This window comes from Struthio camelus, chromosome 17, assembly GCF_040807025.1.
Source record: "Struthio camelus isolate bStrCam1 chromosome 17, bStrCam1.hap1, whole genome shotgun sequence".
NCBI classification, from domain to species: domain Eukaryota; kingdom Metazoa; phylum Chordata; class Aves; order Struthioniformes; family Struthionidae; genus Struthio; species Struthio camelus.
Genome location: NC_090958.1, coordinates 11,730,309 through 11,743,677, shown reverse-complemented (window position 1 = coordinate 11,743,677; position 13,369 = coordinate 11,730,309). Strand labels below are relative to the sequence as shown.

The window sequence follows — 13,369 nt, the reverse complement described above, 5'->3', positions numbered from 1 at the left end:
TATTATGTTAACTTCTCATTAACATATTTACTGGAGCTAATCCTGGTTTCCATTCTCTGAATTTTAGCCATGACTGGCTAGAATGTTGGCATTAATAAGAATAATTTTTTTGTGTTGTAATCAGAATGAAGCTTTTGATGATACATGACACATCTACCAAGGATCGCAGATTAAATTCTGGCTCTAAATTCCTTATCATTTTTAGAGTAGTAGTATGTTTATTCCTCAGTATTGTGGTTTTAATGATTCTGACAAAGACCTCTTAATTACCGTAAGCATTTTCTTAGAATGTAATTAAGAGTCTTAAAACCATTGCCTTGCAAAGGGCAAGCTGTGCTGTACCAGCCTAACAGCTTCCTCTGAGCTAAGTGGCTCTAGGACAAGGGGAGAGAAGTTGATGTTTTTCACGTTGACTTCAGCAGGGCCCTTGACACAGTCTCTTACAGTATCCCTACAGCTGAATTGGTGAAACACAGACTAGGTAAGTGAACTATTGAGGTAGATTTATTTTTTTTTATATATATATATATATTTTTTTTTTTCAATTGAGCTATGTTAAAACCCAGTTCTTCAATATTATTTTCAAGCAGTTTTTGTTTTACCTGATGTTTTGTTTTTCTTCTCACTCCAGGGCCATTACTGAGCAGAAACAGAAAATGAAGCGTCTGGGGTCAGATCTGACAAGCGCTCAGAAAGAGATGAAGGCAAAACATAAAGCCTATGAGAATGCAGTTGGGATTCTTAGTCGTCGGCTACAGGAATCCCTCACTGCCAAGGAATCTGCTGAAGCAGAGTTGAGCAAACTAAAAGCACAAATCACTGATGGTGGAAACAACCAGATTGCCCAAGTATGCAAATGTTTTAACATTGTTAGTAGAAAGAGAGGATTGTCTTGTTACCCAGTACAAGTCTTGAAGAATTATGTTGCACTAAAGTAATGAAAATTCCTGGAATATAGAGCTAAATACGAACATGGTGCCAGTGTGCTGGACATTGAGAATTTCCATAATTATATTTGAGAGAGGTGGTTTGGCAGGCTTTGTTTATCATACTTGTACATTCAGATTACCAGTTGTAAACCAAGTTCAAGAGGAGCATCAGCCTTAGTATTAAATTTTCTGATTTAGTATTGAATTTGGTTTTTTAGAAAGGTTCGGTATCTGGAACTTTGCCAGAATTCTCTCTCTCTTACTGTTTTTGCTCATTGACAGGTAAAAGTTCTTCAGGGTAGCCATAACTTACTAATATATGTTATACCCATGATACAGTTAAAAGAATTAATTTGGTGGGAAGGAAATAATTCCATGGAGCCAAATATGGAATATATTAAAAGCAATAAATGGATGCGGGAAGAAAAGTCTGAGCAAGCCGTGTGTTGAGCACTAGCACATAATTTAATATTTGCTAGAGAAATGAACTTTATTGGTAGAACAGTTACCCCTGAAAATGGGTGTTGTGTTAATAAGGCTTGTGATCCCTTTGTCTTTAGGAAAAGATTCAAGCTCTGGAGACAGAATTACAAGCTGTTAGCAGCAGTAAGTTGATGCTGGAAAAAGAGTTGCAAGAAGTGATTTCACTTACCAGCCAGGAGCTTGAAGAGTACAGAGAGAAAGTGCTGGAACTTGAGGATGAGGTGATTGCTTGAATTTACATTGTACCTGGGGAGATGATCCTAAAAGGCACCTGAGAGGCAGGAAGAAATTTTAGTACCATAATTTTATTCCAACAATGCAGGAAATTAGAATTTTGCATAGGAGAGGTTGTGTCAGTGGCACTTGCTAATGTTGCTGCAGAGGGTTAGCCTTCCTGTTTCATGAACAGTTGTAGTACAGGGTAAAAGAAGAGATGAGAGAAAAGTAGTTCCTATGTCAGATGCTAACGGTATCTGGTCATGAGATGGTGAGTATGCATGAATCATGCACATCTGAAACTAATGGGAGTCATGCTTGCTTAATGACTTTGCAGAGGGCATTGGTTGTAAAGTCATGGGGGGGAAAAAAAATGCAGACTACTCTTTCTCAGTAGTCCATCACATCTTTTCTGCACCTGAAACAGTATTCATACTTTCTAGCAAGCCTTTTAGTCTTCCAAAAGAAAAAAAAGAGTCTAAGTGAACTCATTTTTTGAAGTTTCCTTTCCAAAAACAAAGCAACAACAAAAACCACTGTAAAAGCAATAAAGTTTAATGAGTTTAATAGACAACTTCTTTGCGGTAGTAATCTGACTTTCTTTTTCTTTCTTTTTTGGTGTAGCTTCAGGAATCTAGAGGCTTTAGGAGGAAGATAAAACGTTTAGAAGAAACTAATAAGAAGTTGGCCCTTGAACTGGAACATGAACGAGGAAGACTTAAAGGTCTTAGTCAGTCTAACACCGCTTTGCGGGAGCACAACAATATCCTAGAAACAGCATTAGCAAAGAGAGAGGCAGATTTGGTACAACTGAACCTACAGGTATTCAACTTTTGGGTATGATATATTAAGAGAGAAATTTTAGCTAATATTTCTGATGATAACCAGATGTGGAGGTCTTCAATTGTACAATTATACGCAAAGACTGGTTAAAGAAAACTTTGGTGTATTTTTGGTAGATATGAATCTCATGTATGTTGTGCAACAGAAGTAACACAGGTGATTAAACCTCAGAAATGATCAGAAATGAGATTTTGCACTAGAAAGAGTTGTTTCTTTTGGAGGAAAAAAAAAATCACAGTAAGAAGTATACTTGCAATAGTGAAAATATTGCATGTTTAAGATAGCTGGAACCTAGAAATGGTGTCACTTAAAGATTCACTGAGATAATGTTAATTTTTATGCCAATAGTAACATACTCTTGGGGTAAAGAAGAGAATCCAGACAATGAACAGCCTATAACATGCTACCATTTAACCATAGCTACTTTTAAGGTTGAATGGAAGAGTTATCAATGAACAGGGGAGGGAAGTTTTGCCATCCCTGCGTTGGCTAGTATTTATATATTTCCCATATTGGCATTTCTGGTCTTCCAGTGCACAAAACATGCATTTGTGCTACTAAGTCTCTGGTTTTTGCGATATGATGCAGGTTCAGGCAGTTCTAAAGCGGAAAGAGGAGGAGGATCAGCAAATGAAACAACTTATTCAAGCTTTGCAGGCTTCCTTAGAGAAAGAAAAATCAAAAGTTAAAGACCTTAAGGAGCAGGTAATGGGTCGTCTTTTGTTTTATTTATTTAACAGATGATTTAAATGCAAAGTATTTGAAAAGTAGCTTTAAACAAAAACCATAATACACTGCTTCCTGCAGGGTTTCTGTCAAAATGGCCAGTGTCTGAAAAAGCCGTCGATGTCTCTTCTGTTATGACCTATGTTAAGCATATTTACATGCTGCCAAGAAAGTTTCATTGTAACTTGTAATGCATGGAATGTATCCTGAAGTGATGATGCTTTATCCAGAAATTCACAATGAGAAAACAGTCTATCAAATGTGGTCCTTCCATTATATGACTGTTAACTACCATTAGCATTAATAAGGACAACAACACTAATGATCAGTGTTTTAGACAAAAATAGTAAGTGATAACAGCAAGTTAACACTGCTGCACAACTTCCTTCTTGGTTTATTTTCCATCCCTTTAATCTCTCGTCTAGCTCCCCTTAGAAGTCTACTGCAAAAACAAAACAAGGAAATATTGCCTCTTGTTTCCATGTAGGTAGCAGCAGCCAAAGCAGATGCAGCACATAACCGTCGTCATTACAGAGCTGCTGTTCTTGAGCTCAACGAAATCAAGAAAGAGCTACATGCCAAAGAAGTGCTTGTCCAAGCCCTTCAGGCTGAAGTGGACAAACTGCAGTAAGTATGCTGTAGTAAACATCTGAGTCCTTAGAGCATAGTAAATGAAATAAATCCTCTGAAAAACACATGCATAAATGAATCTTTGGTTTTTGTCATTCTGTATTGGATTATGCTGAAATGTACCCCCGTTGAACGTGACGATAAGATGTGCATTATTTAGGCTCTTGGCAAATATTTGCATTTTCTGTCTCCTCGTAATACAATTGGAGCTGAAATGAATTGTCTTTAGGCTTCATCGTCTGCTATTTTACAGTTTTGACGTGAATTAAATCATTTCATGGTTAGATAGGGTTAGCGCTTTGCATGTATCTTATTCTTCTTTCCTCTTTAACACCCTTGAGGATCTACATAGAGGACAAACTGGATTGTTGAATAATATATTGAAATTCATTGATTTTTTTTTTTGTTGCGTAGAACATAATTTCTTATTTCATGAACTATCAGACCCACAAGAAAAAGGAAATAAAATAACCCAGTTTTTCCTAAAACAAAAGCAGTTTGTTTTTGATGGTTGTTTTTTTTTCTTTTGTCTTCTTGCTGGAGAGTCTGTTTGAAACTGGAATATTACTTTTTTTTAAGTATTTAATGATTTATTAATGCATCTGTCTAATTCAAAATCTTTCTGTGATTTAACTCCTGCTGTGAATATGTTGGCAAAGCTGCCAGTCAAAGCTATAACTAACCAGATTGCGTGCACTGTCATGTAACACAGATAATTTTGTGTTATCCTTTATGGTTACATAGCTAACACAGCGAAGTACTCCTTTTAAAGGACAGATTGAAATAACTGCTATGTCCGTTTCTGTTAATTCTGCTCTATAGGGTAGAGGATGAGAAACATTCCCAGGAAGTAGCACAGTTTGAGCAAGAGTTGGCAGAAGCCAGGTCTCAGCTCCAGCTTCTGCAGAAAAAGCTGGATGATAAGCTTAGTGAACAGCCAGGAGTAAATCAAGAGGTAAAAACTAAACACTGTGTTTCTCTTTATTTAGGTGCCTGAGATATATGGCTTCATTTATTCTTCTTTCAGCTTTTTTTTAATTAAAGTTTGTTTTACCAGGTTTTCTTAGAAATGGGGAAGGTTCATAAGACACAGATGATATAATATTTTGTATTTTGTGAATAACTGCTCTTACGGAGAATTCTAAAAATATTTTTTTCGGCAGGTGGAAGACCTCAAGTGGGAAGTAGAACAAAAAGAAAGAGAAATTGAAACGTTTAAGCAACAGCTGGATATGAGTGAACAGCGCAGCCAGAAGGAGTTAGAAGGGATGCAAGTTGTCCTACAGGTATTTGACCTAGCTGGTAAAGATTCTGAAGGGCCATACAGGGATAACTAAAGCAGTATTTTATAGTTTAAAAGCAGAATACTTCTACTGATTTTATTAATAAAACACTAGGTGTTTTGCAGGGTCTTTTAACTTTCTCAATTTCATTTTCACTATGCTGTTAGCTTCTTATATTTCCTTGACCTCAGACCACTAACATAGGCTACTGACTCTTTATCCAATTTTTTTTTTTTTTTTTTGCCAGGGCAAATTGTTCTCAGATAGCAGTGGTAGGTGTTGTTTTGGTTTCCAGTTTCCCCTGGAAACTACACAAAATGATGGGAATGTTAGTTGTCTGGAATTTATACACTGTTTCCTTGTACCACGTTAATTCTCTTCTTTTGCCTGTTAGAATATCAAGACTGAGTTGGAAATGGTGAGAGAAGACCTGTCGGTAACTCAGAAGGACAAGTTTATGCTGCAGGCTAAAGTGAGTGAACTGAAGAATAGTATGAAGTCCCTACTGCAGCAGAACCAGCAACTGAAGTTGGACCTGAAGCATGGCAAGATGAAGAAGGTATTTAAGTAGGAAGAATTTATAGTATACTATAATTGGATTATAGTGCTGGAAAATACTCCGCTGCAGGAAACCTGTTGAAAATTCTAACTGAAAGGCCTACCTGGATGCTGACTTACGATTTTTCTGACATTTAAATGGCAAATCCAGGAAGATTTGCTGGTAGAAATAACTTTACTGATCTTGACTTTCACACCTTTTTCTTTAGAGACCTTTGTGTTTAGCACACTATCTTGCATTTACATTTTGATTTATTGCAATAAAGCAAAAAAGGGAGTGCTTAAATAATGGGTCATGGGCAGATACTTAGTTAATACCTTTCTGAAGTTCATGTGCTTATCCTTTTCATACTTTTCCTTTTTATTTTTCATCCTTTCATGTTGTCCAAAGGTAACTATTAACGGTTTCTTTGAGTTTTGTCATTTGCTACTTTTACATAGAAAATGTAGTACTGGTAGATCTCTTGCTCTTTCTTTCCTGAATTCTCTGACTTGGTAAGAGAAAATCTCTTATGAAGCTCCATTTCATTCTCTCAGATGTTGGTCTGAGATATTTCATCCTGCAGGTCCCGGAATATCAAAAAGGATCATACGTAAACGAATTTTTATGAATTGCTTTCTTAACTGTATTGAAAGAACATTATTAAAATTTGTTGTGAAGATCCAAGTCAGTTATTTCAAATCCATACCGTTTCATTTCCTTAGTAGGGCAAGTTCTAGACTAAGTCCTTCTAGATGGTGTTTCTTTACTTATGAGCAAGGCTAATAGATGGCACTAGGTAAGGAACTTTTGCCAAAGTGACCCCTGAGACTTATCATCAATGTGCCTCTAGGTTTTGTTCTACAATACAGATAGGTTCCAGCAGAGTGATGTGAGACTCTTTCTGTGTGGTAAAAGTGAAATTCATGAAAATAGCTTAATTCTACTTCTGGGTCGTCTTTTTTTCTTTAAACAGAGGAAGGAACTGAAAGGAGAGAATAACTCTTCAAATCCTGTGACTCCAGTCAAGATTCCTGATTGTCCAGTCCCTGCTGCCTTACTGGAAGAACTGTTGAAACCATCGACAGCTATGAGCAAGGAGCCTTTAAAAAATCTGAACAGCTGTCTCCAGCAATTAAAGTATGACCTGTTATTTTAAACCACATTAAATAATCCTAAAAATGTTTCTAAAAAAAACAGTTGCCGGTCCACGGAGAAGCAGTAGACTTGTGAAATGAATTATTTTTCTCTTGCTATGTATAAGGCAGTAAGATGGTTGTCATTGCAAATGTTTGCTTATATGGAAATGACATAGGTAAAGAGGCCTTGGCAGTATACTAGACAAAATATCCATCCGAAAGAGTTCAGTATTGGTGCACAAATAAATACACTGCAGAACAAAACAGAAGCAGCTATTTTTTTCGTTGTTCTTGCTGATGGAGAAGCTGATGTTTCTCTCTCTTCGTGGCATCAGCAAGGCTGCTTGTGATAGGAGCCCAGGCAGTGTATTAATTAGCAAAATATGTTTTATAACAAAAACAAAAATATGTTTTATAACACAAAAATGTTTTCATATCTTGCCTTGCAAGACTGCACATTCGACTCTGAGCAGGAAAGCTACAGCTGCAGGAAGGTGGAGATTTCAGGTCAATAGGAGAGCAGGGCTGGATGCATCAGCTCTGTTGATGGAGAATATTTATGGGGAGCAAGAGGTAGCCTGTGATAATGGTACACAATCCTGTACTGCCAGGATTTAGTCTCTTTACTAAAGACTGTGTGATTCAGTCTCTTTACTAAATTGGTATCTGACTACAAGTAGTAACGTGTGTGTGTGTTTGTTTTTCTCTGCTGTTTTCCTCACCTCTACCTTTCATGTTATCTTCTATATCTTCTATATTTGTCTATCTATATCTGTTCATCAAGTCGTAGTCGCTAAGAGCCTTTGCTGAGGAAACAGTGCTACATCATGCCTGACGATGAGCAATGCAGCAAAGGAGATGCTGCATTGTTGGCCTTTATTTTTGGATTAAGTACATCTTGTTTGTTTTGTTCTTAAATTAAAAATGGTTCCTAAGCTTTCTGTAGGCCTGTTTCTCTTGTATGCAGCTATAGCTTTGATAATCCTGGAATAGGTGTCAAGAATAAGGAATGGCTGAAGTTCTTTAGTGAGCCTGTATTTAGCAGTTAGTTTTCTGCATAATAATCTTTTCTTCTTGTTCCCCATATTTTTAAAAGGCAAGAAATGGACAGCCTTCAGCGTCAGATGGAGGAACACACCATTACAGTACATGAATCAATGTCTTCATGGACTCAGATTGAGGGGCAGCTAATGGACCTTACCTCTACCAGTCCTACAACTGCATCAGACCAGCAGGATATTCCTACAGTAGATGAAAAGAAGCAGAATTGTGATGCTAGTGACGAGGAAGCTTTAAAACAATAACCTCCTCAGCAGTTGTCTTTCTTCCTATTGCTTTAAGTGTGTAAACAAATCTTTATCAAAATTATTTATTTATTCCATTTTTAAAATAGTGTTCAGAGTTCTGCTTTTGCCTTCAGAAGCAAAGGGCATGGTTTTGAGAAACTGGCAAAATATTTATCGCAGAATATGGTTTTCCAAGGGTTGGTTTGAAGCCTTTTGATACCTTGAAATAATTTTGCCATGTTGAGGACAATGGTAAATCTGACTCATTTTGGGGTATTAGTAAGAGGTTCAAAAGAGTGTTTAAAATGAGGCCAAGAAGAGCATCTGGTTTCAAGTCGGCATTTATTCAATCTCAGTGAGGAAGCACTATTAATTATGTAACATCTGGGTCTTTTTTTTTTGTTTGTTTCTTGCTTTTTTTATCCCCACAGTTTTTCACTATCTTGGGCTGTATCCCAATAGCATGAAAAGCAAGTCCTGTTCATGTTCAGCCATTAGCGGTTGAGAACTGGATATTCTTATTCAAGCAGCCCCTCTCCTCCCCCTATGCTCTTTCACTCTTGAAATTCAAATCACAGATGTTTGCATTAAAAAATAAAAGAAAAAAGTTTGATTTGAAGCCATCTCTAGTTATGAAGAGGACCTTTGACCTATAGTAAAAGAAACAGGCTGCAAAGACAAGCAATGCAGACCAGTAACTATCGTTGGCAGATTTGCCCAGGATGTTTTCTGAAACGTCACAGTTTTTCTCTTGCAGTTGCAGGCCAGTAGGGAGCTTTGCTTCACCGCACAAACACTTTTTGCACCTTTTTAGTTCGACTTTTGAAGTAGACATCCTTGACAAAGGTATGTGTGTAATATATATTTATATATATATAAGAAAAAACATCATTTTCTGACTTTGAATATCTGTTTTAATATGCTTATGTACTATAAGAGAAGGCTGACATGAGTTTTGTTTTTTTTTTTCCTTGTTACTGTCATTGTTTTAATATCACATTTAAGTTTGCTCTTTTTTGACAATACTGTACATACGGCTTAGGGAAATTAGCCCCCAAAAGCCAGAGCTTTTAGAAATGTAATTATTTTACTTTCAAAGACAAAATTATATTGCCTTTAAAATTACTATTTTTATTAGCTTTATCTTCCATGCCCTCCACAACTCCCCTGCTTTTGGCATCCTCTGTTACCACAAGGTGTCCACTGTGCATGGAAATGTTGGCCCTCTGGCAGCCCTTCTGCAGAGGCGCCTTGACTAGATTATTATTAAAGCAGCCCACCTTAGTGTCTTTCTCCTTTGGTCCCATTGTTTCATGTGGCTCACAGTGCAGTGATAGGCCCATCCTCTCCTTCCCGTTGTAAAATCAGTACAGAAGTACTGCTTCACCTACTGTGCTTGAGCATGAATCAAAATACACGTGACGTTATTTGGAAGATTCAGTGGCGACTCCTGTGGTGGCACATTTTTGTCTTTAAAACATACAGAAAGCAGGTCAATTATATCTACTCTAGATTGGATTAAAAATTCTAGTAAGTACAAGCAGATTTAATAGCTGTAAAGAAAAACTTAAAAGGCAACTCTTCCAGTAATTTTTGTCATAATTAGCCATAAAACAACATTCAGACAAGTTATCTTGTCTACTTTCCAGATGCCTAGTTTATGTATTTTTCTAAAGAAGCAGTAACTATTTGAGGAGGCTGATTTTGGATGAGTTTGGGTATTTGGGGTATGGAGGGAAATGACTGCAATTTGCTTAGCAATAAGGCAAAAAAAACCCTTTTATCCAGAGTTTTAGTTCTTATAATTACCCATGCAAGCTCTTGTCCAGTTGAACACTTTGCATTTGAAGTGACTACGCTGACTGACTTCATGCCTCAGCTACAGAATTTTAACTTATTTTATGGGATTAAAGTCAAGTGATGCTAAAAGTTAAGATTTTTAGAGTTGAGGGAAGAAATGGGTTGGTGTGGTTTTAGCTGCCCATCATATAGATTTACTGAACAGTTTATTTAAAAAAAAAAAAAAAGTCAAAAACTTTATTGGCTAGCCCAGACCTGTTAACATCTGCATATTACTGCAGTCTACTTTGCAGAGTAAATGGTACTGATTATCTTGCTGCTGTCATTCTTGAAGTTGCCTGTATATTAAGCTCTAAGAAGAAAACAAAAATGTAGTATTGTTAAAGGACAAAGTTAAAGCTATGTAATGAATAATATATTCAGTGCAAAAAAGTTATCAGATGTTCAGGTTTTTAAATAAAAATAACACTTGTGCAGGGTTAATGTTGCTGTTCACTTTGGAAAATGCTTTGCTTACTGTTAAGAATCGTTATATTTTAATCTCTTAAGTTTGGCAGCGGTTGTAGAGATAAAGCTTTTATCTGGGATCAAAGAAGCCAGAATTGTAAGACACATTCATAGCTCTTCAAAATATCTGTCTCTCTTCTCCCATTTGTATCAATAATACATTCTGTTTTCAGTGCAATGCTACGTTGTTTCACTACTCTTTATACAGACATCTGAGCTTATACAGCCAAATAGCTTAGATGCATATTTTCCTTTTAAAGGTGAGGGATTTATTGTGAAGTTCTCAGATTAGATTGCTTTGTTGTCCCACCTATATCTCTCTGACAGTACTTGGACACCAGGTATTTTCATTTTGTATTCATCATGCAGTTTTTTTATAGACACCAACACTATGCCATTTACTTAACGGAAGAACAGAGGATAAGGCTTGAGGGTCTAAATCAGGTGAGGTACTAAGTCAGTTAAGTTACTGGAAAGCCTTCCACGAAGCACTCGGCATATGGCAAAAGCAAGGCTTTTTCTGTGAAATTCATCAACTATGTTCCTTAATTATCAAGAGAAATAAATAGTTGCTGTTTTATTAGAAGGTTCTGTATTTCACCTTGTGGCTGAACATGTTCTCTCTACAAAGCTTCAGGCCTCTTGCTGTCTAGAGAGTAAAACTGCTTACAGGAATAGAAACTGTGTCCCTTCTGCATGTCACAGCACTGCCAAATATATCTGAGGAAAATCCGTGCCTCATTAACATTGGTGTGCTTTTAGAAATTAGAGGAATAATCTTATTTTATTTTTCCTTTTCCAAGCACTGCAATGGAATGTATTTTCTGTGTCTGTTTCTTCAGCAGTTGCTACCTACTAAACCAAGTCTTGTTGATGAAGGAGAAATGTTGCTGTAATGTGAGAATGTTTCCTAAGTGATGAAGGTTGGTAAAGGCTGCAGCATTATTTTTTCAAATACTCTTGCTTTTTTTGAGGACACTTGAGCAACTGCATTTCTTTTAAAAAAAAAAAAAAAAAAAAAAAAAAAAAAACCACCACAACCACCACCTTACAATGAAAAGCTAGTTACAGAGCCTCTAATACTGCTGAATATTGCATTGTTTCATTCTATTGTCTTCCAGATTTCTTAGAAACAGTTGTGCACTGTATCAGGGGATCAGCTGAGCCCCTTATTTGCTCATGCAATGGGAGGTCTGATCCTATACTGTTCATTCAGGCAATATCCCAGCTGAAATCTATGAGAATTTTGCACATATAAGGAGTAGAGTAATATTCAGAAAGTAAGTTCTAGTGCTTATGTTTTAATGGATTATTATTCCTCCATATGTGAGTGAAATGCAATGGCGTGGGTGCTTTAGCTATGACAACGTTCAAGGTGCATAGCGGACAGATAAGTATGCTCAATATAAATTTAACTCAAAGATGACAAATTCACTACTGGTGATGCACAAACCTGTGATGTATGTTTTATTAACTTTGCCAGGCAAGTGTGAATAGTTGCACGTGACTTGCTGTGACCAGAAGCCTGTAACTATTTTCATGGGAAAGCAATCACAGCCCAAAGTAATTACTGATGCTCACTAGCTGTCATCGGACCACACTGGTCTCCCACTGATGCGTATCACTTCAGTCTCGGGGAGCAGAGCAGCCTAATTTCCAATACAGATGCGCAGATTTCTAGAGGAGGGAAGGATGTACTGAATATTGTAAAAGAAATATTGTTATGTTTTATACATGACATTCGGTAATTTAATGTTCGCTTCGGCTGTATTTGTAAAGATAAAAGTTAATTATTTCATGTTTTTGAGTGGATAATCCAGGGGATGGAGGAGTTATACTATGTACAATTAATGATTATGATCATACACAGCATGTTGATTATAAAAATAATGTGCATAGGAATTCCTTTGAAAGTTTTGTGCAATAAACTATTTTTGTTAAAGGGCTGCATGTTTGTTTGTTTACTTTGAAAGAGGAATTGGTACAATTTTGGGTTTGTTTTTTGAGAGTTTTTTTTATATTTAGGATTGTAAACATGCTGTACAGTCACTTAAAAATTACTCTTCATTTTGAATGAATACTTCACTTTGTATTACTTTACACTGTTTTTTAAAAGCATTTAAGATAGTGATTGTACTTGTATTTCCATTATAATTACTTTTTTTCTGAGTTTGATTACTGTTGTTTCCCAACATGTTCATGAGCGTTATCTGTCTTGGCCTGAATTTGCCAACCTCTGAAGTTCAGGTGTACAAAACTGAATGGTGGAAGGACGTCATCTTGACTCTAATTTAGACAACTGCAGTGATAAGGGGGGAAATGACTGTACCTTGTTTGTAGTATTAAACAGTGTAAGTTAGAGATGTCAACTTCTTGAAGGCCTGTCATTTTTGTCTTCTGACCAGGGGGCTGGTTTGCTTGTACTGCAGTACCCGTAAGATAGGTGTGTTATAGGTAATGGGATGACTGCTTTCAATCTGTTAACCGATTTGTTTTCTTACTTCTAACTCAGCAGGGCCTTCCTCTGATTTGGATCTGCGCTGGCCTCTCGGACTGAGACTACTGCAGTAATTTTTTGCGTTGGAGTTTTTTAAAGTATCCCCTTCACGGGGCTCAGGTTTTTTGAAATGTAGACATTTTAAATCTTGATAAACGCTTAAGTTGTAAATAGAGAGAAGCTTGAGGAGGAAAAAAGTAGGGTGAAGGTGAAGTACTGCTACTCTTACACTGTCGGTGCAGGAACAGACTGGAACTGGCCTGCCCCTCTGCAGCCCGGGGAGAGCAGGGCAGGGCAGGGCCGAGGCTGCGGAAGGCCGCCGCTGGCGCTGCTGCTGCTCTGGGTGCCCCGGAGCCCGCGCTCCGCCACTCGACTTCGCCGCCCTTTGAAAGGGAGAGGAGACAAGGCCTAGACTGAACCTTCTTCCTTTTTAACTGGGCTCTTCCTCCCTTACCGAGCCCCGGCGCCGCCGTTAGCCCTGGCCCCCGCCAT

The 13,369-nt window shown here is 37.3% G+C and overlaps 1 protein-coding gene across 6 annotated transcripts in view; it reads left to right on the top strand.

Moving 5' to 3' along the window:
- The window catches only part of GOLGA3 (golgin A3), a 28,952-nt gene extending 17,595 nt beyond the window's left edge, over positions 1–11,357 (top strand). For 4 of the 6 annotated variants that reach the window (XM_068911026.1, XM_068911025.1, XM_068911024.1 and 1 more), the window contains 10 exons: positions 632–848; positions 1,490–1,633; positions 2,253–2,450; positions 3,060–3,176; positions 3,685–3,824; positions 4,650–4,782; positions 4,991–5,113; positions 5,505–5,669; positions 6,625–6,788; positions 7,884–10,085. In XM_068911026.1, the coding sequence (XP_068767127.1) occupies positions 632–848; positions 1,490–1,633; positions 2,253–2,450; positions 3,060–3,176; positions 3,685–3,824; positions 4,650–4,782; positions 4,991–5,113; positions 5,505–5,669; positions 6,625–6,788; positions 7,884–8,091 (1,609 nt within the window). In that variant the 3' untranslated portion in view covers positions 8,092–10,085. Of the gene's footprint in view, positions 1–631; positions 849–1,489; positions 1,634–2,252; positions 2,451–3,059; positions 3,177–3,684; positions 3,825–4,649; positions 4,783–4,990; positions 5,114–5,504; positions 5,670–6,624; positions 6,789–7,883; positions 10,086–11,222 lie in introns of those variants that run through there. The other 2 variants (XR_011135042.1, XR_011135041.1) reach the window with 2 other exon arrangements.
- Positions 11,358–13,369: the final 2,012 nt, after the last annotated feature.